This window comes from Osmia bicornis, chromosome 15 (assembly GCF_907164935.1).
Source record: "Osmia bicornis bicornis chromosome 15, iOsmBic2.1, whole genome shotgun sequence".
In the NCBI taxonomy this organism is placed as follows: Eukaryota; Metazoa; Arthropoda; class Insecta; order Hymenoptera; family Megachilidae; genus Osmia; species Osmia bicornis.
Window position 1 is genome coordinate 3,748,038 of NC_060230.1, and position 27,987 is coordinate 3,776,024.

Sequence of the window (27,987 nt, forward strand, 5' to 3'; positions counted from 1 at the left end):
ATACAATGTGCTTGCCTAAAGGAAATATGCTTCAGCCAATCAGAGTTAACATGCGCAGAACGAATGAAAACACGTCGTATCGGAACAACATACAGAAGCGAACAATAGTGGATGCATTGCGCATGTTCTTTTACTTGTTGGATTGGCGGGAAAAACCTGAGAACGTAGTTGACGTAGCAAAATGGTGTCAGAAGAGTCGTTAATTTCGTGTTTCTGTAATTTGGGTTGTAATGTTCCACATAAATCTGTTATTGAAAGATGTAAGTTATTTGTTAACCTATAATGTAAAATAGGAATGATCATATTTCTAATGTTTATGTATTTATTGAGTCATATTATTGATTAGAAGTTGTTATAACTCAATTTTCTGAACATATACCTTGTATTTGATGATTTTTTTTAAACTATTTACACTAATATGTGTACAGCTACAGATATAGTGTATCTTAGAAAATATTACTAATATTTATGTTTTATTTTATTCTAAAATGTTACTTCTTTATTATTCAATTTTTATTTATAAAAAATGTTTTCAATTAGGTCTTCAACTTTGTCGTGCTCACAACATGGATGAAGAAACATTTGTGGAATTATGGGTAGCATATGCGGTTCCACATTCTTTAGATATTGATCCAACAATAGACAATCTTAATAAAATGGAAGAAGAAGAATTAAAAATAAAAACCAAAGAAGATATGTGTAATGCAACAACATCCACAATATCGTGCCCACAAGTTGATGATAAAACTAGTCAAGAAATAAGGTATCCTTTGATGTGCTGTTATAGAAATTAAATGTAGTAAAATTTTATTTATCTTGTGTCTACATATTATCCTTATATATACTTGGTATATATTATGGGAATAGTGACAACATTTTGGATATGTATATCATTGGAGAATCTTCTACATTAAAGGTAAGTTTTTATTTTATTTTTCTGCATTCAGAATCATTAAATATCTTTCTTTAAACAAAATCGTTTTAATTAAAAATATGATTACATAAGGTATATTAATTTTAAATGATGAATTTTTACATATAAATTTCATAAATTTAAATCGCATAAAAGCTGCGTATTTTTCGTCTAATCGTACACGTTGCCGAAGTTGGTGCCAAGCTATTTTGATGATTTCAAAAGCTGTTCCTTCCCCTTATTCCATCCTTCTTTCTTTCTTTCTTTCTTTCTTTCCTTCTTTCTTTCTTTCTTTCAAGAGGGGAGGTCTCCACCCCTGTAATCGTCTTTCGACATTGTTGCCAGATTTATAAAACTACTCGTTATAAGAATTACAACTGAAATTCACGTATAACTGTTCTTATATAATACTATTTTTTACAATCTACAATATCCTTCCAACGTAATTACAATTTAAAGTTTTATATAAACAATATTTTCAGGTCAATAATGATGTTTATTTCCATAATGTAATAAGCTTATGCGTATGAATAATTTGTTTCACGTATGTTTCGTATATAACCATAAAAATAAATAAGCGATAAAAATGATACAGATATTTCTTCAAATTTTGTTGGAAAGATACCTTTTATGTCGAACCTCAACCTTGGCATTGCAATGATTTACATCGCTTTGGCAACACTGTCTCACATTCTTTATGGTCGATTTATGGTCTATAGTAGCAATGACGTAAGGTTTCTACCTGTAGATTTATTCTTAATAGAATATTTATTTCCTTACTTAACAAAATTATACGAAAAATAAAAAACAATACTTCATATCGTAATTTTTTCTGAAATTTTTATCTTTAAATAACAATTTTTCTTTTACTATTCAAATTTAGTATCTTCAAGATATTTGAAATTTGAATCTAAAGAGAAACGAACCTTGTAAAACCTAGGTATAATGTTTTGAATTGTATTTTAACGATAAAATTATATCGAAGTTATATTTTGTATCTCTTATTGATTATTAGTTTTTATGATTAATTTGAGAAGAGAAAAATATTTTTCCAAACAAATAAAAGCTTTAATATGATTACAATATTATTATTAACAAATTCTGTCACAAAGCAAAATATTATGTTATCTGTTACACTTGCTATTGATGTCGAACAGTTACGGTACCAGTGAAATTTCTGATGCTATTTCCCGACAGGTGGTTTCTGATCCTGAGGTAAAGCGTTGTTGTGTATAGGATCTTGTCGAGGCACCGTAATTCCCGCCACAAAAATCGTCCAGGTAGATCGCCGCCATTATCCCCTCTTCATTCTTTCCCACTCTCACACAAAGGACACTTTCGTGGAGGGGAATTCATTCCTATTGGTAGAAAAAGGATAGTATACCCGTTCCGTATCGTGTAGAGAGGGATTCTTCCATCTAAAGAGAGCTGACCAGATTTCTTCAAAGGGTACGATTTCAGTTTTCAAGGACCCAGACTCCATTATCATCCTGATGCGCGCGTGCTTACAGATCTTTTCGGACAAAGCGTTGTTTCTTCCGTGTATTTTTACAGACAATTTCCGCATTATATTAAAATTCATTCCGATAATCGTTCGTTAGAATAGCTGTATCGTTTGTGTGAATGTAATTATTAATTGTATCTTTGAAAAATAACTAAATATACGAATATCTTGATGGCGTCGAGTCGACGACGCCACCGACTGTCAGCGCGTCACGCGGATTCGGAGTGTATTATTCAGTGATTTGCCGGCCTGTTGTGTGGATTTTACATTCTGTACTCGTAAGCTGAAAACTGTGGATATTTTATTGTTGTGAAGTAAGCAAATAATATTTGCATAATGGTATTTATATCAGGGAGTGAACGATGTGCATTCAATCTTTGAAACGGTCGAGTCAAAGCGTCGGCCATTATGGAATTTGGTTTCAGTGAATTTCATACTCCAAAGTTATTCCGCCAATCGTAATAGCGCTTTGCATCACAACGACCTGTTGCTATTTCTACTGCTATACTACTGTTTCTAGTATTGTTTGTTTAAATTTTCTCTACTTTTTTCTAGCATTTTTCATGATATTTCTCTATTCTTTTCTTTTTGCGACGTAACATTAGATTAATTTCATAAGAAACAAAATATATTTGGTTTCAAATAAAATGTTCGTTTCTTCAATCTTTCACATTGAAGTTATCATCAGATATTATTACAAGGAACGCGTGATAAATGTATTTGCTAACATTAGGAAAGTTCACGGATAACCTTGTTCTCGCGTTGATACACACTCTTATATATATATATATGTATATATGTATGTGTGTATAATGAGAGAATAGTATTGTATATACGAGAAAGAGAAGAAAAAAAAGATCGCTTGTATAGCTGTGTGCGCGCACGCGAATGTCGTCGACCGTTCGTTGAGTCCTGAGCGTCGCGTCGCTACAACCTGTTGCTTCGACTACGTCGCATGCTTCTTTGGATACCGCTCGTTGCTTCGAGTTTTTCAATATCATATATAAATCTGTTGCAAAAATTAGTCTCTTTGTCTACTGAATAAATTTAAGGTATCTTTACTTTATTCTGATATTTTTACTTATGATCAGTTTATTAAATTTCCAAAAAAAACAGTCGTATATTACTCTAATATAGAACGTAAGTAAATTATAAAATTTTAGCTTTCTTAAGTTGTTCATGGTTGAAAGATCGGTTCCTTAGGGAGTTGCTCGCATCTATCAATTAAGTACAATTGACCAACAACTGACAGTCCGATCTCCTTCCTCACTTTGCTCTAATTTTTTACTTGCTTATGTTCTTTCTTCCACGCAGTAAATTGAAAATTTGAAATATATACAAATAAATAAAAAATGAAGGGAAAAACGGGTATGTAAGTACTTGTATTTAAAAGTGAATAGAATAGCAACGGATTTCGTGGCGTGCTACAACTGTATCTGGTAAAAGGTCCACGTTATTTCCCACGGTATCTTTGTGAACAGTGGGGCGAAAGATTGCCAGGGGCGGATAGTTTGTGGAGAGAGGGATAGAAGGAGAAATAGTCTCCTGACTCTGTGTGTATACACCAGAAAAGAGGGGGAAAGAGGACAGCTCTCGGTGATCGACCTAAAGTTTTACACAATCTGGTACAGCAAGTATCGTTCAAATAAGTTTCACGTTTGTACCTCTTAATGTTTAAGAACATCTTACTTGTACAATCTGTAAATAAAATATAAATAATTTATATATTATTAAATACTTCAATACAAGTTAATTAACAATTCTTCTCGTTAACAATGGCATGATGTTTTCAAAAGAATTTGAAACGTACCAAAGAAAAAACTGATCGACGAATTAAAAAGCCAAGAAAGTTGGTTTTTAATTCAATGTAAGAGCATCGAACGCAAACTATAAGAAATAGCCTGAACTTGATTGAAATAATACGTAATAAAGCAAGTGCCAAGAATGGTCAGGTTAACAACAATTAACCCTTCTCGTTATCTTGACTCTTGAACGCGAGCCTGCTATGTAACTACTTACTTTTCTTTACTGCGTAATGTTATGAGTTTCAAATCGATTGTTTATCGTGGCGTTTAATTGAAAAACTATCGATAATCGAAGCCTTACGACGATACAAAAGTGACGGATAAGAAGAAAAGGAGAATTTATCCTGGATTTGCCAAATGAGTGAAGGTCTAGTGCACAGATGATCAAATTGTGACTAGATCCCCACTCATTAAGCACGTTTGGGTTTAAACATCGGAATCCCGTTGCTGGGTTTATGAAAATGAAATTTTCTTTACTGGCGCGAAAATATAAATGTCGTTTGGAAATGATAGCCGACCGGGAACGATGTAAAACAGATAATTCCATAGACGAGTATGAATGTGGTGCACGTTTTACTTTGTTTCGTGACTAGATACATACTCGTCTACGGTGGTCTGTTCTTCTCTCGGAATACACCCTGAATAATCTATGAATTATCTCGGTATATCCAGGAAAATTCATTTCATTAATAATGTATTTTATTTATTTCTTTTTAAGCAAAATAAACGTATAAGGAGTCCAACGGCAGTAAATGAAAATGATAATAAAATCCGAGCAGTGGATCAAATATTTACTCCATCAACTTATACTACAAATGTGTAAGCAATTTCTTTATTTAAAATTATATTTACAGTATCCTATTACTCCGTTATGAGCATCTAATATTTTCTATGAATTTCAATTTTAAAAGCTTATTTGTATTTTTCATAGAACCGTACCAAATCGTGCACCGAGTTCGACAGTCAGTGGCAAAGTTCTCTTGTATTTTGGCCCGAGGGTAAAGTCTTGGCGGAAACAAATCGAACAGGATGTATCGATCGTTAAAGCAGATAATCCCCATGTACCCAAAGATGTGGTGTACATGTACGAAATGCTCTCCAAACAAGGGTCTGCTCTTACTAGTAACTGTGAGAGTTTTGGTGAGCGACTGTGCCATGTATGGGACGCGAAGATGGGACCCACTAAGCCCAATGTGCGTTACGTGAGAAATGTTTCGTCGATAAGTCAAGCACCGTTTAGAACATGGGGTAGAATATTCATCGTGTTTGATAAATCGATTGGCAGTAAAATCGTCATGTTGGAAGGATGTAAAAGATCCAAAGGTAATAACAACGCACCTATTGTACGTTTGGATCTCAGTGGTATTAAACACTATTCAGTTTTCCCGGGTCAAATACTTGCCGTGGAAGGTATTAATATAGGGGGAAACGCTTTAGTAGCGAAAGAATTATTCGTCAAGGGTCATGCAGTGATAGCGGATGTACCAAAATTATTAAAAGATTTAAGGATATACGTTGCGGTTGGCCCGTTTACGCCATCTGACAATTTAAATTATCAACCATTATGGGATCTTATGGAACACGTTGTAGAAGAAGAACCCGATATATTGATACTGGTTGGCCCTTTTATAGAATACACCCATCCTGAAATTAAAAAGTGTACTTTGAGAGATACTTATCAAGACTTTTTTGACAAAATCTTAGGAAAAATCGTACGGTATTTGCAAGGGTAAGTTGCGTTCAGTTTTTATATTACATTAAGTTTTCTCGAATCGTTGATAGTAACTTTGCCTTTAACGTAGGAAAAGTACTCGCGTTATATTGGTATCTTCTAATCGTGATGCGCATCATGATACGGTTTATCCAACACCAGAATTTACCATAAACACAAACAAAATTGGATCTAATGTGACGAATATTTATTCTATGCCAGATCCTTGTATAATAAGCGTAGAAGGTTTAGAAATCGGAATCACTTCCGTGGATGTTCTTAGACAACTTGGACAACAGGAAGTATCGTAAGTACAGGAATAATTAAATACAATATAATATCAATTTTAACGTAACAAATTTTATTAGGAACACATCGGGAATGGATAGAGTCGGTCGTTTAGCCGATCATGTATTATCCCAAGCTTCCTTTTATCCTTTGTATCCACCTTCTATAGGGTTGAATCTCGATACGACACTTTGGAAAAAATATGCTTGCTTTGAACGTCAACCGCACATCATGATTTTACCTTCTGATATTAAGTACTATTGTAAACCACTGAATGAATCTGTCGTTTTAAATCCGGAACGACTGCAAAAATATACTTATGCCAAATTGTATGTACGAGCAGTGAATAATGGCAAGTGGAATCCGAACAATGTATCTTGTGAGATTGTGAAAGTTTGATAATTTATTAATGTCCCTCGTTTTATATGATTCTTTTATAAAAGAAAATTTATTTTGTTGCAAATACTAGAATGTTAAAACAACAATAAATAGAATATGAGTTTGCACGCATTATTTTATTTCAACATTTTGTTAAAACATCTGTGCTATGGTTTTTAGAGCTTTTCGATGTTATTTCATGCAATATTTAGCGCCACTGTAAAAAAGACGCCCCCTGGTGTTAAAGATAACTAAAAAACAATGTAAAAAAGCTCGTTTTTGTACCCAACGCTAGATGACGCCATATGTTTTTCCGCTATGGCGGTCTTTTTAAAATATAGAAATCTCGATGGATTTTCCGCAGCCATTTATTCACAAATAAAGGCTCGTACGAAAAAGTGTCACTGTACATTTTTAACTTAGTTTATTATGTAGATTCATTCCATTTTCAGTTGTGTTATTAGGTCGGCAATACCCTGTATAATTCTTGTCTATATAACAAACGTTCGATGGCGCCACGCGCACAACAATCGAAGTCATCGAGTTTTCTGCTCCTAGTGAGTTGTGGAATCGGCCATTGCTCCAATATTTTTCTTGTGATTGAAAATGTTGATTTTCCGATGGAGATAAAAAGGTGTTTACGAGTTTTATGGTAAGCTGTTTCATCTTGCTTCATACTTATTAATATTTTTTATGAGTGCTGCGAATACAGTGAAAATAATTGAGTACCAACGATCTGCCAAATTTTACTCCGCCATCTTTGTTACAAATTCGTTTACATCTTACTGTACGTTATGCTCTTTGCAATTATTTAATGTTCCGTATGTAATTGTTGAATTTACAACAGTTATCGATTTATATTTACAATATAAATTACAATTCTTTAAGTTTCTTTCGAAAGTTGCTGTCTGCTATTGAAATTAGCTTCGCGGGTTTCACAACTGCTGTTATGGCCTTGATTTTTTTCGTCCAAAAAAACGAGAGTTATGAAATCAAGCATGTGACGATAAATAAGAATGTGATGTTCAGTTCCGTACTATGCTTTTCATCTAATATTAACTAAAGTTTTATTGTTTAATGGTACAATATTCTTTTATTTGTACATCATATTTAAATTGTTCATTTTATGATTCAACGTTTATTCTGATTATATTTACAAAAATATACATTGCATGTTGCGTGTAAGAGGCTCTGTTTGAAGAGAAAACTAATGTGCTCTTGAAATAAAGGAGTATTATATTGTCAAAAAATACATGGAAGATCCCAAACAATTTCATTACTTTTGTTTGATTATAGAAATTATATACAAGTACAATTTGGTATTGCAGCATTATAATGAAAAGCACATGTTAATTATTTAAATGTTTAGAATAATACCGACGGATGAAATTATACATTTCTATATTACCGACGGTTTATGTTTGCTTTTTTAGAAACTAACAATGAGTAGTAAATTAAATTTATTATAACATATAGTTTCCTTGAATATATTTTATGCATTTATATATCAATTCTGTTTGAATCACACATTAGGTGTGAGAAAAAGGAAAAGAGTTACATATTTCTTAAAAATATTTTTGATGAAAAGTGTTTCTGAATGTATAACAAGCCTGTTACATCTCGCTCAGAAATTGATTCTTTATAATTATTTAATATCGTTCAATAATCCATTCGCTTTTACTCTTTCCTAATGATTTGCTGTAATTTTACATTTACATAATTAATCTGTAAGTAATCTTATAATATCAATGTAGTGACATTTAAATGCCACCACAGTTGCACAAAGTAATTCATTTAAAGTGAAAGGTTTCGAAATGTACGCAGAGCACCATAGATACGACACAGATAAACGTATCGAGAATATGAGAAAGTGAGAGTGCCATATCGATCCGGTTAGTTTGTAGACTACCTACCTCAACCCTGGTTATACATATACTTTTACCGGCTGGTTCCATTGGCACCGGTCCCATTATTATTTTTTTATTTGCTGACAACATTTTCGAATATTCGTTCCTTTCATCTTTTATCAGTGTCATTTTCTCGATTTCTCGCGTTTTCAATGTATCCCCTAAAACTATATGTTCTTATTCGAAGTATTTTTTTGTAATGCACAAACATTAAGTTTTGTTAACAAAAATCTAAAATAGGTTGTTAGATATTTTACGCAATTGGTATGATATCTCATTCATAATTCTTTGATTATCTCAATAATTTTTAGTATCGAGGGCAAGGACAAAATATCGATAATACAGGCGCATACCGTACGATTGCGTCATATATCCGTTGTGAATAATTAGTCCAAAAACCAGCCCGTGGACAATATATGCAGTATTTAATGTTCGCTATCGTGAATAATAATATATTTTCAACGTCTGGGAATTAATGGGTTAAGGGAGGTGGTATCACCGGAATGAAAACTCCGGAGTCTACGCTGGTGGGCTGTTTTGGGCGGGCGAGACGGGTGTGCGCAAAAACGGCGGCAGTCAAGTTCAAGGCCACTGGCTGCCTTCCTCTCCCCCCTCCTTAGCCGGTCGCGGAGCCGCCGCCTCCAGTGCCGCCGCCACCGCCGCGACACCATTACCATCACAACCGCCGCGCCGCCACCGTTGCTGCCACCGCTCTGCCGTCGCAGCCAAAGCCACACATTTACCCACCTCCGTCTCCCACCCACTCACCCTTCCATCGCGATATACACGTAGCACGCATAACGCCAGTAGCGTATCAACTTAGGACCAGCCGTTGGACCGGTCCAATTATGGGGGTAAAAGGGAGAGTTTTGGAGCTCGATCGATCTACCTACGTCTGAAAATTCAATTGTCCCGTACGTACGCGTACGCAATGCCCTCGCGTTTCTCTTTCGTTTACGTTTCTATACAACGGATACAGGAATTTCTAAAGAGATCTTTGAAACGTAATTTAATATTAAGGTTATTAATTTTCACTATATTTACTATATTTCGACTCGAATTAAATCCGACTGTACAAGAGACCTTGGTTTGTTTCAAATTGATTCGAGGCCAGAAGTTAATGACCGATTGGTCATGACTGTGATAATATTCATAGCGATATCGTGTACTTGAACGACGTGGTAACAGTTGCAATTTAGATTAGACTGGTAGATTGTTTTATCAAATGTAATTTTCCAAATTTAAGAATGCTATAATTTGTTATGGAACACGCTTATACGTCTTAGAAATTGAGTTATAAAATTGGAAACATTTTCCCTTTGATAAATTAATAACAGTATGGAATTTAATAGCAAAAATTAGCCTCTGTAACATTACTGATTCCATGTATCATTGGAGAATTCGACTATAAAATAAATGATAAGGTAATTAAGCGTAAGAAATGTGTTTCGCGGATTCGTGGCGCCCGGTGTTAGGATCGGCTGGCTTCGTGTATTACCGTATCCTCTATATTCCCGTCAGTCGCGTACGGCTCGTCGCGCCGTCAACGTCGTGGTACGGGGTGGTGCGTACATATACGCGTGTGTCTTGTTCATGTGTGATCGGATCTTCGACTTCGTGGTCGTTCTCGCTTTTTCTTCGTGGAAAAGTGTAAAGAATAGAAGCACGGTGGTTTCGTGCTGTTGAAAAGGGAAACAACTGACAGCCATGGAGGCCTGGATGTACGATGTGGTAGGTGCCGTAGACACATAACCTCTCTTCTTTCTCTCGTGGCTTTGTTTACGTTGCTGCGCGCGCGTATCTTGCTCCTTTCCGTTGGTCTCTCGATCGAACACCGGTAAGAATTTTGATCGATGGCGAAATGGAAACCATTTTGATGCGTAACGTTTTGTTTATAAGAATTATTAAACAAAATTTATTTTTCTACGTTCGTAGAAAGGTTACCAACGCAATTGCTCGTTGCTTTTGCGTGTGGAATTTGTCTAATTCCTGGAAATAGGAAACGTTTGTGTACAAATGGTTTCGATTCTATCTGTAGCAAGTTCACACCCGCCTGTTTTCCGATACAAAAAGAATACGTATTATCTTCGTTCGCGTACCGTCAGTCAGCTTTAGCGACAACTCGGTTATTACGTTACGACGTGTCTGTTAGGTAATCTAGCCTGTAACTCACCGATCATTTTTCTACGCCTGCCGGTTTTTAACGTAACTGGCAATTCGCGATTGTTTTGCATTTTTCTTTTCGTCCTTTCTAACCGTCTTGCAGGAAATTTTTTAAAAATCAAAACTTAACTTACGTTTCAAATGTAAGACGCCAAGTATTCGCTGAAATATTTTACTTGTTCCACGTATACCTATATAGAGAATATCGATATGAAAAAGTTGTTTGTTTTGATGACGATGTGGTATGCCTAAACCGACGACCGGAGTCGAAAAACTTTCTCCAAATATTTCCATTTCTTCTATGATACTCGACTAAATCATCTAATTTTTGTCATTTTCATTATAATAAGAATTTATTTCATTAGAAATAATGCCGATTGATATTAACACACTCATTGGGAAAATTTGTTTAAATAATTTAATTTTAGAAGATCATTATCCTGTACTGAATTCTACTATGTTTATTCGAAAATGTTTTGCCAAAAGTAGAATTACAAGGTTTCCTAATTAGAGTGACGATATGATAATCACGTAATGACATATTTCGTGGCTTGCACGCATGGTGTCTATCTGATTGAACGCATTAAAGTGTTCTCATGCACACCTACACCCACGCGGCCCTAGTCTTACGCAATTCCACGTGCATAAAATGCAGACGATCATGGAATCTCGCGTTACTTTCGATTTTACTCGACACATCGATCATCGTTAAGGTAAGATCAAACGTAGAAATCATTTAATCGCGATACTTTGACCCTGGACCGGAAATAAAATCGTCTGGATTCCGAGCAGACAATTGGCAAATCAGAAATCGTAGGATACCTAGTTAATAAAAAGAACACATTCGTCGCGTGGATGCGTCAGTCGATATTTCCAGGCTCCTCGACTGTTGTTACCTTGAATTAGAAAAAGTTTTCGAATCGTTTTCATTTTTTTTTTCAAGTACTTACGATGTTTACGTATCTCTAGCATGGTCTGGATTAGGTTGCGGTTGAACGCGTATCTTTTCCAAGTTGTTTTTTGGTAGCCTGCGAAATTGAAAAAATGTTTAGAAGAAACGGATGGAAGATTCGAAGGAATCGTTCTTTATATGATATTTTTGAAAAAGGAAATGGAGTAGTAGAGCAGCTCTGCGATTGAGTAGCATCGCGAAGGTCGTGTTCGCAGGTAGAATCGCGTTTGTGGTACATATGTGTGCACTCGTATTGAAGACCTTGCTTCGCCTTAATTCTCTCTCTCTCTCTCTCATACACACATATGCTCTCTCTCTCTTAGCATCTTAGTACACGCTGTGAAATTGCGCGAGATATCTGCTGTACACGCGCGCATTCATCCGTGTTTAACTTGCGCATACATATGCACGGATGGATAAACAGGAGTTCGTAGTGTCAGTAAGCTTTTGCGGTGAAACATGCATCTTTTTGTGGTTAAGAAACTTGAATATGTGTGTTTCCGCTATTCGATCTCTTATACAGATTTTCCTTCTTCTTCGAATTACAATTTGTCTTCTTTCTTTTTTTTTACTTCATTTTTCGCGCCAACAAAGCACCACCGGTCAGCTATCGAAGAACCATACATTTATTCATATTCAGAAATATAGAAACTAGTAGCATAAGTTACACGAACATATTATCTCGTAATTAAAATTACTGATCGATAACAGCGAACGTGCAAACGATTTGAAAATGATTATCGTTAGAAAGTGATGTATGCAGAAATCGAGAGTGTCGATAGGGAGTAAGGGTGGAGGCGGTCGAGGTAGCAATGCCAATGTAATTATCCGCGAAGAGCATCGGTCGGTTTTTTATCGAACGAAGAGGACGGTGGGGTGCCTGTCGGCTGCATTGATCGACGATTGGTCGCCGCGAGCCGCGGTGATGCGTTGTCTGCTTTGATAAGGAGCACGCTTGGTAATCATCGGCTTTCGTAGCACCCACAGCGTGGGTGGGGTGGGGAGCGTTGAAGTTTGAGACTACGAGACACGTCGGTGACGTCATCTTCGGAGCCGGGCCAGCCCTAACCTTGGACAATATGCGAACAGACGAAATTTTTATACCCGCGATATTTGCTTCGTAAGAATAAGAAGTTAGATTCGTTTTATTTGAACAACGAACGAGAAATCCACCGAAACAATTCTTTGTCTTGAATTAACGATTCTAATTTTCGGAACATTTCAGTTTTTCGGTAGTTGACAAAGGTGTTAAAGTATGGATTAGAAAAAGTGATTTTCGAATTAACTAGGCGATAGTTCGCAATGTTACGCTGACTCGGTAACATCGCCACTTTTATTGGATAAACTTGTCACAAAATCGGAACATAGTGGTTACCGAAGCTTTTGGCCTTGACCGCGACCCAGGGTCTTCATCCTCGGGAAATCGATTTGTTCTCTGAACTTCTAATTTAGTATCCACCTACATACGTACACACTCGTATAATATCGCAAGTTTCCGACTATTGTAATAATTCAGGGTCATCGCGATCGACTTGTTGCGAAATCACGGTCACGGCAAACGTACCGCGATGTTTCATTTTTCTTTTTATCGGAAGCTTATTCGAAGGAAGTAAACATCCGTCGAAACGGAAGAAAACAAGATCGTGTCTTTGATTCTTCTCCCTTGTTTTTAACCGACTTCGAAAAGGAGGAGGTTACTCAATGTATATTTTTCAATCTAGCTAAATTTCCATTAAAAAAAAAGAAATGATCAACGGGTGTTACAGTAAACGTATACACTTATTAATCAATGTATCTGAAATTGAAAGCATATATTATAAGAGGCACAACAAGATGTTGTTTATACACAACTTTATGTTACATTTTTCATTGATTCGTTTATCAATAATTTCAGTCGAAATAATTCATTTGTTATCAGCTCGGTACGAGGTCCAGATGTCGCTTATAACGGTGCTCCTATTTCGACATGTGTGCATTTACATCCAAAAATATGCATCAATAATGTAATCGTGAAAGTATTAACGGTGAATTAATTAGCTGTTTCGATCGAATCGTGAGTCATTCGCGTTTGATAATTAATAATGAAGTTGATTCGATAGTTGCGGGCAACACACGCAAGTGTTAGTTTCTTTTTTCTTTTCACGCGTCGGTACTTACATATGTACTCGACGGTTCCGTCGAAAAAGAACGAACGTTTCCCGATTTTACACGAAACTCAACGATCGATGTCGGTTTTTCACGGTCGACGCAGCTCTAATTTATGACAAGGACTCGCGATTGAGGAAGCATCGGTTAAAATAAAACGCTACCGAAACTGTAACCGTTGATTTTTGTTAAACTTATTTTCGCGCGTCAGCCATTTGTCACGCTTACATAATCGATCCGTTTAAAAAGAGGTTAGAGTTACAAACTTATAGATCGTACGGTGATCGAAGATCGGAAGAGAAAACCCCTTCGCATTGGGAACGGCCGGTAGCGTTAGAAGAATTATTATTAGACCGAGCATAATGAAAATGGAATCGTAACGAAGAGATCCTTAATCGTAATTAAGCCCGCGTTATCGTGATCGAAATAAGATCACAGGTAACAATCTGTGCAATCGATATTTAGGTCACGGTCTCTTCTAAAAACGGACGCTTGATTGGCGCGCTATATCGCTTGTTTTTTATCTTTTCTCGTGTGTCGCGTACGTGAAAAACTACGAAAACTGATTCAAAACGAAACGGCCTTGATTTCGCGCTACAGGCAGAGGTCGCTCGCGCAAAAATGCAGTAATACAGTGAACGATTTCGTGTCAATTTTCAAAGCATGCGGGTCTTAACGATTCAGCGAGAAAAATCATTTGATCGCATGGAAAAACACGCAGACTCCTTTGTCAGTATCGTTTCTTTCCTTTTTTTTGGTTAGGATTTACGGTAGAGTTCCTCGTTCGAACTGTCAGAAGTTTATGGACAGTGGGAACGGGGGGACCGACGGTGAAACATCGGAACACGAGGAAACTGAAACGATGATAAAAGAAGATAGAAAGAGTGTCAGCTAGCGAGGTCGTAACGAGGGGAAACGGAGACAGAACGAGACAGACGGAGTGACTCAAGGTCGCGTAGAGTCGGCCGTTTCCGTCGGAGTTCGGCGGCTAAAATTGTGTGTTGGCGCGGTTTTGCGGCCTTCGCGAACGTGGCCGCTTCTCCGACAGAAAAGTCAAGTTCAAGGCGAACCAGATACCGCGATACGTTTCTCTTTCTTTTTCCATTCTCCGTTCCTTCCTTCCGTCTGCGTTTCGGTAACCGCTTAATCGAATAAAGGTTAGAGACGAGAGAACGTAAGAAAAAAGAAAGAAAAAAAAGAAAATGAGAATCCCCGCACCGTTGGTTGCAAGTCGCCGGATAGTGGCGTGCTTACGCAATCTCTCTTCTTTATCGTTTCAAACTTTCTTTTTTTAACCTTGTTTATTTCTCTTCTTTTCCCCTATTGTTCTACTCTGCCGTTTGCCTGCTCGTTCCCTCTAACGAATGCCAGATGATTTTTATTCCTTATCCTTTCGTTGTTGTGTCACACTGCAATCCGACTCTGTACACCGATGCTGTCGGTTTTCATTTCATTAATCTAAACGTGGGAGACGCACGCGTGATGCGATTCGCACGACTAGTCAAGTTCGAGGTTAACCAGATGCTTCGATGCTTCGTTTTTTTTTTTTCTTTTTCTCTTCCTCGCCATACAGTTCTTCCTTCTTTTCATCTGTCCTTCGGTTGCTGCTCGATTAAAGGTCGATTTATATTATCCGTTCAGACACGGGCCGTTTCCGATCAGTTAGGTACCGACAAATATTGTTCTGTGTTATTGAATACGAGTGTTTATATATGTATACCGTGATGGATCGGTTCAGACGCGTTCCGTTTCAGACATAAGACGACCGACATTCTCGAAAAGAATAATTTGACTGAAACAATCGAAATGCGACCGAACGGACGCTGTCGTATGATGTGCATTTGGTTCAGACAAAATCTGACGATAGAACAGACGTGGTGTGAGGAATATATTATAATAATGCAGAACGAAAAGTTAATAGAGTTAGTGAGAGTTACTTTTTTGTATAATCAAAAAGATAAAAATTATAGTGACAACTATAAAAAGGATGTCCATTAATTGTCTGAATAACGTCCATTATTTTCCACTAATCTTTCTTATTTTTAACATTTTATGGATGCCAAAACGTCGCTTTCTTTTCTTATTTTCTTCCTCTTCATCTAATAGTAAGGCTATGCAACAGAAATCTTTTAAAGATAAATGCGAAAACATTTTCGAACGATGGCGATTAACGTTCGCTGCCTGTCGTTGTCGAACGTGAACTGATGATATAAATATTACATCGTTTTTGTCGGAACCTAACTGATCAGAAACGGCCCGTGTCTGAACGGATAATATAAATCGACATTAATAAGTTTCGCTCTTTTCGATTTCATATTTGATATACACTGGACCGCAAAAGTATTCGTCCACCTTTTAAAACAGAATACCTCGCTTAAAACTGGACCAAATAACTTAAGGTTTCTCGAGAAGCTAGAAAAATTAATTTACTAAGATATATGCCTTTGTCGTTTTAAAAAATTTAAATTTCCTGAAATCGGGAAAGAAATAATAGAAGACAATTTATTAATTATTTTATTTCAACCTGTAACGAAAATTTAAAATATGACATTTGTAAATTTAAATATGTTACGTGTATCCTGAAAAATTGATTAAGATCGGTCAACGCATTTAAAAGTTATAAGTAATTGAAATCTCCGAAAATCGCGACTTTTCGTGATTAAGTCCGTTCTTACATGAAAAGTCGCGATTTACGGAGATTTCAATAATAACTTTTAAACACGTTGACCGATCTTAATCAATTTTTCAGGATACACATAACATATTTAAATTTACAAATGCCATATTTCAAATTTTCGTTACAGGTTCAGATAGAAAAGTTAAAAAGTTGCCTTTTACTATTTCTTTCCCGATTTCGGCACATTTTTATTTTTTAAAACGACAAACGCACGTATCTTAGTAAATTAATTTTTATAGCTTCTCGAGAAACCTGAAATTTTGTTTTAAAAGGTGGACGAATACTTTGGCAGTGCACTGTAGTTACCACGTTGCGAATGGCGGAATAACGATTCTGGCATTTTTATCCGACTTCGAAAAGGAGGAAGATACTCAATTCGATCAGTATATATATATATTTTTTTCCTTCGATAACATTATAATTAATATTTATTACACGTCCGCTTCGAAAGATAATATACCAAGGAAACTGTTAATTGACAATAAAAATAATGAACAGAATCGATTTCTCGTTAATGTACCTCGTATTTTAAATATGGCTCAATTCTCTCCGCGAGAAACTGGCCGCAATGATAAGGGTTTGCTCTTGATAGATCGTATCTGGCCAGCGCCATAAATCTCGAAACGCGTTCCAAGTTCTTCGGTGTTACTCGCAAACGGTCGCAACTGCATCTCACAGAAAAGTCAAGTTCAAGGCTAACCAGATATTCTGCGCTCCTTCCTCTTCCCCCTCGCCCTTCTTCAGCGTGCATTTAATGCACGACACCGAGAAGAGGAAGGCGGTAGAGGGACAGACTTACGCAATCCTTTCACCGTTACTTTGTTCACCATCCTCCTACCCGAGGTCTTTCCTCAGGACTTGCCCATGCAATTTTTCCCTCTTATCCCTTCTTTTTTTTCGCGATGAAAATTATCCTCATTATACTCATTAATGGTGCCTGGAACGCGAAGCGTAAAATTTAGTAAACGTAGATGGTAGTCCACGGTGATGGTTCAACCAACATTCGATGCGTACCGCGAATTTTCTGAAGTCAATTCTAAAAATGCTTGAGGCGTTGGTCGCGTTTAAAAATAGCATCGAAAAGAAAAAGTGCAGCCGACTGCAAAGCAGAACTCTTGTCTCTTCGGTTTTCGGCGCTAGCGAACGAGAACGACGAGTGTCGTCGCTCGTAAATTCGCCAAAAATTCTCGATTCCAATTGGTATTATTTCTATGTCACTGTAGGATGAAAAAAAAAAATAAGTTACCGCGTTAATGATTCCAGGTGTGTATGATGTCCGGTGCCGGCATAGAAAATATGATCGGGAACAATAGAACTATGGCAAATATCAAGCAAGAAGTCGAGAATCCTACGACACCTACGCAAAACTATCAAGTTTGTTCACCGACCACCACTCTTCAACATCAAGAGGTATATATATATATACATATACACATGTATAACGTAGGTTTTCCTTAGTTAAAAGGAAGCGGTAGACGAAGAAGCGTTCTACCACCCGCCGTCTTTGTCCATGTTCTATATTTGCGAGGCTTCTCTTTAGAGGCTCTTTTTAACGTTTCGATTTATGATATTCCTTAGGTGATCTGCGGTAAAATGGAGGTGCCACCCGATTACGGCGGGGGTGGAGGTAGTCCCGGTAGCCCGGAAATGCATCACTGTTCGTCCACTACGCAGCCCTTAGGAACACCCGAGGTAAACGCAACTTGGTGTTACGATACGTTTTCGACTTATCTTTACAAACGAATACGAACGATATAAATTAAGCTATCTTTTATTTAGGAAGGTGTTAAAGAAGAGGACATGATACCAAGAAGGCTGTGCCTTGTTTGCGGGGACGTTGCGAGTGGGTTTCATTATGGGGTTGCGTCTTGCGAAGCGTGTAAGGCTTTCTTTAAAAGAACCATACAAGGTAATAAGTGTTCCTTCGTGCTTATTAATATTTCCTTGTACAGAGTTTTCCAGGTAGCACCATCGGGCTTGATCGAAACCGCTTAACCGCATTAACATAAGAATTTCCTTGATGCCTGTTTTTATTTTTATTTTTTACCTATGAATATCTTTGGTCACACTTGAAGTATTTAACGTTTTCACCGTTTGAAAGTAATTCTTAGCAATTTTAAGATTCAAAGATCCATACATCCAGAAAGACTAACTACTAAATTGGTGCTACCTGGGACAGGACCATGTATATTACAATAAAATAGCGAGTAATTTCACAGGTAACATCGAGTACACGTGTCCGGCAAACGGTGAGTGCGAGATAAACAAGCGCAGAAGGAAAGCGTGTCAAGCTTGTAGGTTCCAAAAGTGCCTTCGACAAGGCATGTTGAAAGAGGGAGTCCGATTGGATCGTGTACGAGGAGGTAGACAAAAGTACAGAAGATCCACCGATCCTTACACACCGGTGAAGACAGCACCGTTGGAAGGTGATTGTTCGTTTAAAAATAATCCGTTTCGTCTGTAAAACACCTTGTTTCAATCGTGATCGAATGGAATATAGAACACGAACAACATAAAAATCTTTCAATCGACAAGTACGATTAAATTTCTGATATATTTTATTGTTTCTAGCAAACGTAGGAACAGGAGCTTCTAACGAAATAATAAGTAAGCCATCAGCTCCTATGACATTTTTATTATCTTTCATCTTTTTCAAATGTGTCGATTTTGTCAGTAGATTTGTGTTCATTCGTGATTCGAAATCATCATTTGTTAATAACAATAACAGTTACGTTCTAATCGGTATACGGTTTTATTTTATTGATAGATAATAAAATGCTGGAGGCACTGGCTGCCTGTGAGCCCGATATGCTGCAAGTGTCCAATCTCTCTCAGACTCTTGATACGGATCAGAGAGTGCTCGGACAATTGTCCGATTTGTACGATCGGGAATTAGTTGGAATAATCGGTAACATGCCGGACGAATTGTTTCAAGTACAAATACCAAATAGTAAATGGATTATTTGTTAATTTTCTATTATCAATTCGTAGGTTGGGCAAAGCAGATCCCTGGATTCAGCGGTTTAGCGTTGAACGATCAGATGCGACTTTTGCAAAGCACGTGGGCCGAGATCTTGACGTTTAGTTTAGCGTGGAGAAGTATGCCTAATAATGGTAGATTAAGGTTTGCCCAAGACTTCACCCTGGACGAGAGACTCGCACGCGAATGTCATTGTACGGAGCTATACACGCACGTAAGTATCTAAATTGTTTCAATACCTTTACCGATCGTTTTCGTCTAACTTCAATGCTATTTTCTGGTACTTTCATATGGTCAAGACTTTTCTCCTACATTTATATGTTTGTCGAATTTCAAACTAGATGTAATTACATTAACGTTTTACCGACAGATGATACAACGTGTTATTTGATTTTGAACAGTGTATTCAAATCGTTGAGAGGCTACAACGGTTAGGTTTGACCAGGGAAGAATATTACATGTTGAAAGCGTTGATACTGGCGAACAGTGATGCAAGATCGGACGAGCCGCAAACGCTTTATCGCTTTCGCGATACTATCTTGAACTCCCTTTCGGATTGCGTGGCAGCAATAAGACCCGGACAAGCGTTACGCGCCACACAAAACATGTTCCTAGTGTTGCCAAGTCTCAGGCAGGTCGATGGAATTGTTAGGAGATTTTGGTCGAGTGTCTATCGAACGGGTAAAGTACCGATGAACAAGTTATTTGTAGAAATGCTGGAAGCCGCTTATTATCGATGAAACATCGAATCGAACTTAATTTACAATGATACGTGTACCGAAGGACACCGATGGAATTCGTTGTTACCGGTTCGAGGTAACCAACAGCATCGTTTTATGCTCTGTAAACACGTTGGCAGTGAGAAAATAAGAGTACAGGAGAGATACGTTTTTCCTTCTCGACAGTTCTTAGACGTGTAAGCGAGAGACCGAGTGAGTGTCAAGTGAAACGAGAACGGATACGTTGTGCAGTTCTATTCGTTTTCTTTAAAGGAACAGCAGACTCGAAAATACAAAGTAGCAAATGAAAAAAAAGAAGGGCTTTATTTTTTCGTATGTGCGAAAGTGTGTTGGAGCGTGGATCTTAATGGCCAGTGATTCCAGCAATCGTCGAAACTCGCAAATACAACACCATATACGATAGCAAGCACACCGTTTCGTCGACACAACTAAACTTTCCTTTTCGAGTACCCCTTTTACAGGTACAGAGAAAACAAAAAACGGGAAAAAAAAAAGAAATCATGTTATATGTCAGGATAGGAGGGTACGTAGTACAAGATACGAGATGCTTTCTTTCCGGAGCTCTCACTTTAGGATAGTTTATGAGAAGAAAACAAAATAAATAAATAAATCTGTCGACCAGACAGAAGCATCTACCAAATACACGAAACGATTTCATTTACGTACTGTTCGGGTTAAGATGACGATACATCACCGAACCGGTGATACATCGTAGACACTACTAAACAAAAATTTGCAAATGTACTAACTGTGGGTGTTTGACGTTTTAGTGTTTAGCATTGTGTTACCAAAAACGAGAAAAGAAAAAAGATACCAGTTCAATCAAAATCACACTCGTAGCTCCAGGTTCGATCGTTATTTTAGTTACCGTCTTCTCTCTGAGAAAACAAGACAAAAGTAAGAAGAAAAAAAAAAGAGAAAGAATAAAAATGATACAGTCAATTCGAGACTAGAAGGAACACGAAACTCTATATTTTTTAATATAGTATCGATAAAAGGGTACGTCGTTTTATATATATACATAGAATAACTGCACATTTTAAGGGAAAAAAAAGAAAAAAAGAATACTGTTAGACGTGCGATAAGAAAAGAAAAAAAAAAACTGATAAATGTAAAACGTATCGATGTGTGTAACTGCATTGAACATCCATAGTTGAATTAGTTGAGCGAAGTTAAATCTTAGTATGCGCCGTTGTACAAATCGAACCAATTAACGCGAACAGAGCTGTGAACCAGTGAACAAGAAGAATAAAGAATGGCTGGATCGTTCTCTGAATTAAGGCCATCCTATTTCTTTTTTTTTTCTTTCTTTACTTACGAGCCATAGTACGAAGGAAAAAAGAAATAATGAAAATATTATGATATGCTTCGAGAACGAACCTTTTGGCCAGGTTGCCAGGTTCTTAGAAGAGACGAGCGTAGGAGGGGGAGAAAAAAGAAATTTAATGGATTGTTGAAATGATTGCGAAATGTTGTTCGCGTATGCCACACGGAAACCGTAGGAGAATATATATATTATATTATTATTATATTATTATTATTATTATTATATTATATTATATATGTATTCAGGGATCTTTATTATCTAGTTACTATTGTTACGTGATCCGCGGTGATAAACACCGCGATCATTGTGCATAATATCGCTTTCTTTTCGAAGCGACAGATCGTGTAATATCATTAGGAGCTATTAATTCGTACGCAAAGACGTTCAATTTCTTTTTTTCCTAGGAAAAAAAAATGGAAAAACAGTTAGCGCGACAAATTGATGGAATTTTATTTTTTTCATTTTTTTTTTGTCGATTATACACACGACAAGCGACAAGATTTCTTTTTAACCCTTTCGTGTAGATGCTGTGGATCGAATTAAAAATACTTTATAATTATTATTAGGTCAACTCGTAGGGATAAAGTATCGTTTAATTTGAATTTCGACTTATAGTACCGAAAGGGTTAGTCAATCTTTTTAAATCAGCCTGTTTGTTGTTAATGATCGCTTCATACGAAAGAAAACGAAAGAAGTTATTTAATAAATGAAATATTATAGAATAAATATTATAGTAAATTAGATGCGTTAAGCATTTGGCTGATGTTAAAACGTTTGACTTGGAAACCTTGTGTGATCTTGAAGCGGTAGAGTGCAATATTCAGGACGATTATTTATACATTTTTTCTCGTTCTTTTAATTTTCTATTTCTTTAAAAGAAACAACAGGGTCGTCCTTTTCAGTTTCTTTTATTTTCTCTACTTTCGTTTACGGGTTCTTTCTGAAGCCTAGTCCAGATATACATACTTTTGTCTATAAATACGGAAGAAATTGTATAAAAACTGTGTAAAAAACAGTATAAAAACTGTTTTCCATCAAGGTGTTTTTATTTTTCATTTTTTTCTATTGATCCTTCACCTTACACGCTGCTTTCAAATTTCAAGACTGAATGTTTTTTGCCACTCTTCTGATTCTTAAACTAGAATAACTTATTTTAATCAGCTAAAACAATTCTTTTTTACAATACACATTTGATTTGTTTTTCTTTCTCGTTTTTCCTTTCGTTAACAATTGTATGTAAATCTGGACTGTGTTTAACTTGAAATTTTCGTTTAATCCTCCTGGCATTTACGTACAAAAAAAAGAAAAAAAAAATAGTTGACCAATGATGTAATTTCTTTACGATGGTTCGTTCATCATTGCGAAGTAGGCGACGAATCTAATGAGAAACGAATGAAAGAAAGAACGAAGAAAACGGTTTAGAAATCCATGGCGAATTTCTTTTTCTTTTCCTTTTCGGAATGTACATTGGTTTTTTTTTTTTCTTCACAATTTCTACACAGAATCGTGTTTATTACACTGCCTCCCTGGGTTGTAAACTTCGAAAGAAGAAATCGATAGGTTCGATGCGTTTGTCGATAGTATCGAGATATCGAAGAATGTTACTCGATGGTGTACCATGTTCAGTTTTCTAGTTTGAGACGGTGACGCTACAAATATCGGATAGGAGGTAATTAAAATCTTGTGTTATAAACAAAATACAAGCAGGCTCTGATAGTTTGCAAACTATTTTCCTTTTCTGTAGCAAACTTCAGCTGCATAACCTTTTCTATTTTTCATCGAACTGTGATATACACGTTATTCGGACAAACCGGTCCGCGTCCTGTTTTCGAATCATTCGCCTTATACGTTTTAGATTTCGCGTAAACGTTCGTCTCTATGTGTTCCATCGACGCGTTATCGATCTATCGAATGCTTTTCCCTATATTTCGATTGAAATGTGATTTTCGCGCTACTTCGCGGTGATTTGTTCGAGGATGGGCCTAAGAACACCGGTGGCAGATATACATATTTAAACGAAACGTAGATCGTACTGTACGTGTTATCGCGTTTGAAACGCTTAGATATCATTTTTGTTCTCAGCGATTTTACACCCTTCGACTGTTAACCTCTACGTCACAGTCAAAGGGTCGAACGCCATTCGTCGTGTTAATTAACACGGCATATCGATAACGATGCGATTCGATTTGTTTTTTTTTTTCTTTCTATTTTGTTTATTGTGGTACGTTGCGCGAAGAAAGGAGAAAGAAGAAGGGTGGGCCAGATAAAATATTTTTACGAGTCCGAGGGAACGCGTTGCTTGGACGTTGAATTTTCACGACTTTTACAAGCATTTTCCTCGCGTGTACACGTGTATCTCGATTCACCGTTGCGGTAGAATCGTAGTCTCAGGGTTACAAACAAAACAAAATAAAACAAAACCAACAATTAAATACAAAACGAACGATACAAATTTAGACAGATATTAAATAGATAAGCGAGTATAATTGTGGAGCAAAATATTATATAATAGTAATGATAGTAATAACGACGAGAATGATGAAGATATTGATAATAATAATAATGATAATGATAAAGAATATTAATATTGATATTAATGATGATGATGATCGTGATGGTAATAAAGATTAACGATAACAAGAAATACTGTAAATATACAGTGAATCTTTACGTTGTAAATCAAATAGTGTGTCTTTTCTTGCATTTACCTGCAATTTCTTCTTTGTATTCACCTGTTCTGTTTCGTAACTTTTATCAATTTTTCTTTCTTTTTTTTTTTGATTGCATCAACCGATTTAATCGCATTCTCTATTTTTCTTCCATTATGTCGTCGCGTACCGTGAGAATGGCTCTCTGTTACGGAACGAACGAGTGCGTGTTAAGGAAGATGACAAATGAATCGTCCCGCGAGATGTTCCATATATCATAGTGGATACTGTTTACAACAATGTGGATTTGAGAGGGTAGAGAAACGAGTATTCACCCGAGACACTTTGTTTTCGTGAAAGAGAAAGAAAGAAATATCGTAAAGACTGTTTTCTCTAACAAATACGTTAGAGAGAAAAAAAAAGGATTGCCAGAGATACGTCTCTGGAAAATTCAATCGTTTCGTTTTCAATCGTCGCGAAGGCAGAAAAAATTTGCGAGCATTCGCGTTTGAAATGTGCCGATTCGAACGAAATAGAATATACTCGGTGCTCGCAATCAGTTGGCGTGGCAATCATGTCGCGAGAGGTGGTTTCGAGTTTATTTCTCTATTTAGTAACCTTCTTTCTTTTTACCGTCTCCAGTAAGTGGTATTTCCTTTTCATTTTCTTTTATAACAAGATTTCATTATTCGATATTTCTTCCGAAATTTTTCTCATTAAATAAGTTGTAGACGTGTTTTTATTCGCAGAAACAAGTGCTAACGATCTGTCCGACGAGTGCTTGAAGTTCGACATCGCCGAATTGGAGGATTATTTGTCGAAGCTCGATTCGAAGAATCTACCTACGATTCGTATGATGGTAGGTGAGTTCAAATGTCCATTGAACGCATTGCCATTCGGTGCTCTAAAGTCTGACTGGGCAAGATTGTTGCTACTGCAAAAAGCGCAACCGAACGATTCCATCTTCGAGGAGAAACTGTCTCGTCTCTTCAGGATCTTGCTGGTTGCTTATTTTCGAACGGAGGAACGTTTCGACGTTGTCGAGCAAGATTTACGTACTACGAAAAGATTTTCCCAATTTAATGTTGGTACCTCAACGGAGGTGACGTTAACGAAAGAATTTGTTACGTCGAACGAGTTAACTTCATCGACAACAGAATCTTCGATCTCAAAATCAAACACGCCGAACGAGTCCAGGACGAAGAATAACGTTTCAATCCCAACATTTGCTATCACTAACGCTACAGGCAGAACGACTTTTACGAGCCATAAAAAATCAATCGCAGAAAATGTCGAAGATCAGCAGACTACTGAATCAATATTTGCTACCGAGGTTAGCATAACGTCCACTGATATGAAACGGGATTTTGCGAGGACCAAAGGTAGAGGAGATTTTCCCGTATTTCACGATTCCTCGAATGTCCTACCTTCCGACGAGAATACCTTGAGCGAAGAAGACGATTTGAAGTTCATCACGATGCAATATCATAACGCGACGAATAGAAATTTCGTAGAATTTGAAAAGACTGCGAGTCAAATGATTTCTAATATAAAGGAAACCACTCAAGTAAATTACGATTACAGCAGTAGCAGGAATAGTATCTTTCAAGTTCTTAAAAATACCACCCTCAGTTGGAATAAAATAAAGGAATCAGCAATTTTAAGAACACCTCCACCGAGTAACGATTTTTGGAAACACGTTGTAAATTCTCGAAACATCACTTTGGCTCCTCCTACAAATATGATACCAGCGTCGGAAGATACAAAGATGAGATCTAAGAAGCGTGCGAGTTTGAACACCAGTATGGAGAAAAATTTCAGGTGGTTTTATAATTTGGGACAGGAGGAGAAACGAACCAGGTAGATATTAGATGTTCCTTTCATAATGCATATATCTATCGCCTTGCACTTTCAATGGAATAAAAGTTTATGTATTCCTTTTGATAGCAACGTTTCTGCCGAGCAACGAGGAATTAATATCGAGTGCAGCAGGCAGGCGAATGAAAAATAAAGTAGGTGTATAAGAGCGAGCATAGAGGGAATTAGAATCGGTCGAATTCCCAGAATGGAAACGCAGCAGTAAGTTAGGCGAGTGGTGAGAGGTGAGCCTTCATTATACAGGGTGATTCTCTCGCTAATTTGCTCAAAGGAAATGCTTTTACTCTGGTATGAATGGGCCGAAGCCCTTTTCTGTCATCGACGTGGGTGCATATTGCAGCTGTGTGCACCCCTCGAGATACCGATGACAGAAAAATGTCCATTCATACTGGCATGTTTCCCCTTAGCGAGGGAAGCGATCGTTTCACGCGAGTGTACGAGAGAACATTTACCCAATCTTATAAACGATACTTCGAACCAGTCCATAAATTTATGATCCAGGACACTGCTGACTGATATTTACGAGGTTTGCAGCTGGTTACGTTCGTCATGTTTTACGAGTAGCCATAAACGAAGTCCTCTTATTATCTCGATTCTTCGTGTAGGATTTTTCGAATCGTCACCAATTTTCGGGCATAACTCTGGATAAAATTTACACGAGCAACGGATCGTCGAACGATATCGCGTTACCAACGTGATTACGATCCAGTTAAAATTACACGAAACCTTGATAAAGATAGCCGAGCATGCGGTGTTTTTTAAATATTTTTTTTTTTATTTTCCCGCTGTTCGTCGAACAGACCGAACCGGCGAACGAAACTGGGTAGATTTTATAATTGGCTTTACGCAAACTATCACGATTCCCGAATGGTTTAATAACAATTTTTCGAGGTACCACGGTTGATCAGTTTAATTTGCACGGATAGCATATCAGCGGCTCTGTTAATAACGGAATCGAATGAACAGAAGATATTTTTGTTTAATTCGATTCGAACGATCTACGGGCTGGTTCGAAAAACGTGTACACAGTGAAAATGATACATTTTTTATTCGCTAGGGTATGTAAAAGTAACTTGGATTTAAATCAGAAATTCGAGTTTCGGTTTCTTTTATTTTCGTTCAGTGATTTTGTCGTACTTCGACGTTGTTTCCTCAGCCTTCATCGTCGCGGTTCATAATAGAAATTAATTAAAGGACTCTCTGTAATTGAAATCCATGGAAACTTTGCCAGGTTGGATGTGCGGACCAACTGAAAACCTTATCTGACTTCCAGAGATCGGTCGTTAGCATATAATTAAGAGCGATTGTAGCCGGTGCTTGTTTGCATTCGTTTCGCGTTCGGATACGAACGGACTGATTACTAACTAGCGAGAAACTATCGAGGGTATTTCTAACGAGTCGACACTTCTCAGCTGTGGTGTCATTCGTTCTAAAGATTTACAATACATTCTTCGTTCCACTTAACTGAACATAATACGTTCAAGACTTGTATTTTCTCCGTGTTGTTCAGCTCTCTCAGGAGAGAAGTAGGTACACGAGAATTAAGCCAGGGAGAATCGTTCGTCTGGAGGCTCGAGGATTGACAAACGACTGCGATTAATCAGGAACAAACGCGAAATTCCCGAAAACAAATTTCCCCATTACTTATCATTTCTTCGCGATTACCCGCCAGTCGGATTAGTCGTACATTGTTTCTCTGAGGTAACAAATTAGCCACCGTGCCGGAAACCTCTCGACCTGGAGGAGCGGTCTCTCGTTCGACCTTCCTGCGCGTTTACAGTGAGCAGCAAAGCTGAATTAATAACACCATTTTTCTTGATAATTTCGTAACACAGCATTCGATTAATTGTTTCTCGCAAGTAAAATAGTTGTAAGATTATATCTCGAATTTTGTACGTTCGTTATATCCTAATTCCTGCGAGCAACGTCGAAGCACAGTCGACGGATAGCACCCGGGTCGTCGCATTCTAC

General features: G+C 37.1%; 3 protein-coding genes and 2 long non-coding RNA genes across 14 annotated transcripts; 3 read left to right on the plus strand and 2 right to left on the minus strand.

Moving 5' to 3' along the window:
• The first annotated feature begins 129 nt into the window (after positions 1-129).
• Positions 130-6,727, plus strand: LOC114877379 (DNA polymerase alpha subunit B). The gene is made up of 7 exons (XM_029189896.2): positions 130-260; positions 541-763; positions 868-916; positions 4,941-5,041; positions 5,154-5,951; positions 6,025-6,240; positions 6,302-6,727. The coding sequence occupies exons 1-7, from the start codon at positions 182-184 to the stop codon at positions 6,618-6,620; spliced, it is 1,785 nt and encodes a 594-aa protein (XP_029045729.2). The 5' UTR covers positions 130-181; the 3' UTR covers positions 6,621-6,727.
• On the minus strand, positions 1,958-2,672 carry LOC114877380. The gene is made up of 2 exons (XR_003789564.2): positions 2,347-2,672; positions 1,958-2,271 (listed from the first exon to the last, which is right to left on the minus strand). It is a non-coding gene; the product is annotated as an uncharacterized LOC114877380 (long non-coding RNA).
• A 391-nt stretch (positions 6,728-7,118) lies between the features above and the next one.
• On the plus strand, positions 7,119-24,174 carry LOC114877376 (steroid hormone receptor ERR2). Of its 8 annotated transcripts, none has more exons than XM_029189891.2 (9): positions 7,119-7,251; positions 17,707-17,853; positions 18,022-18,135; positions 18,223-18,352; positions 18,648-18,869; positions 19,015-19,050; positions 19,211-19,351; positions 19,435-19,637; positions 19,825-24,174. In XM_029189891.2, the coding sequence occupies exons 1-9, from the start codon at positions 7,249-7,251 to the stop codon at positions 20,161-20,163; spliced, it is 1,335 nt and encodes a 444-aa protein (XP_029045724.1). In that variant the 5' UTR covers positions 7,119-7,248; the 3' UTR covers positions 20,164-24,174. The 8 variants fall into 8 exon arrangements, with proteins under 8 accessions (XP_029045724.1, XP_029045723.1, XP_029045725.1 ...); XM_029189890.2 differs by lacking the exon at positions 7,119-7,251 and adding an exon at positions 10,002-10,237; XM_029189885.2 differs by lacking the exon at positions 7,119-7,251 and adding an exon at positions 11,251-11,382.
• On the minus strand, positions 10,245-14,463 carry LOC114877377. 2 transcript variants are annotated; one of them, XR_003789563.2, is made up of 4 exons: positions 13,779-14,463; positions 11,620-11,697; positions 10,804-10,860; positions 10,245-10,495 (listed from the first exon to the last, which is right to left on the minus strand). It is a non-coding gene; the product is annotated as an uncharacterized LOC114877377 (long non-coding RNA). The 2 variants fall into 2 exon arrangements; XR_003789562.2 differs by having other exon boundaries at positions 11,620-12,690.
• A 414-nt stretch (positions 24,175-24,588) lies between the features above and the next one.
• On the plus strand, positions 24,589-27,482 carry LOC114877378. Of its 2 annotated transcripts, none has more exons than XM_029189894.2 (3): positions 24,589-24,779; positions 24,870-25,998; positions 26,086-27,482. In XM_029189894.2, the coding sequence occupies exons 1-3, from the start codon at positions 24,713-24,715 to the stop codon at positions 26,147-26,149; spliced, it is 1,260 nt and encodes a 419-aa protein (XP_029045727.2). In that variant the 5' UTR covers positions 24,589-24,712; the 3' UTR covers positions 26,150-27,482. The 2 variants fall into 2 exon arrangements, with proteins under 2 accessions (XP_029045727.2, XP_029045728.2); XM_029189895.2 differs by having other exon boundaries at positions 24,888-25,998.
• The last annotated feature ends 505 nt before the right edge of the window (positions 27,483-27,987 follow it).

Bases quoted from the DNA above. Each gene is read 5' to 3' on its own strand.
- LOC114877376 (XM_029189885.2), top strand. From the start codon at position 11,266: ATGCACACCTACACCCACGCGGCCCTAGTCTTACGCAATTCCACGTGC. The intron at 18,136-18,222 runs GTAAACGCAACT...TCTTTTATTTAG, and splicing joins AGCCCTTAGGAACACCCGAG to GAAGGTGTTAAAGAAGAGGA. The intron at 19,638-19,824 runs GTAAGTATCTAA...GATTTTGAACAG, and splicing joins GTACGGAGCTATACACGCAC to TGTATTCAAATCGTTGAGAG.
- LOC114877379 (XM_029189896.2), top strand. From the start codon at position 182: ATGGTGTCAGAAGAGTCGTTAATTTCGTGTTTCTGTAATTTGGGTTGT. The intron at 917-4,940 runs GTAAGTTTTTAT...TTTCTTTTTAAG, and splicing joins GAGAATCTTCTACATTAAAG to CAAAATAAACGTATAAGGAG. The intron at 5,952-6,024 runs GTAAGTTGCGTT...CCTTTAACGTAG, and splicing joins ATCGTACGGTATTTGCAAGG to GAAAAGTACTCGCGTTATAT.
- LOC114877378 (XM_029189894.2), top strand. From the start codon at position 24,713: ATGTCGCGAGAGGTGGTTTCGAGTTTATTTCTCTATTTAGTAACCTTC. The intron at 24,780-24,869 runs GTAAGTGGTATT...AATAAGTTGTAG, and splicing joins CTTTCTTTTTACCGTCTCCA to ACGTGTTTTTATTCGCAGAA. The intron at 25,999-26,085 runs GTAGATATTAGA...TCCTTTTGATAG, and splicing joins CAGGAGGAGAAACGAACCAG to CAACGTTTCTGCCGAGCAAC.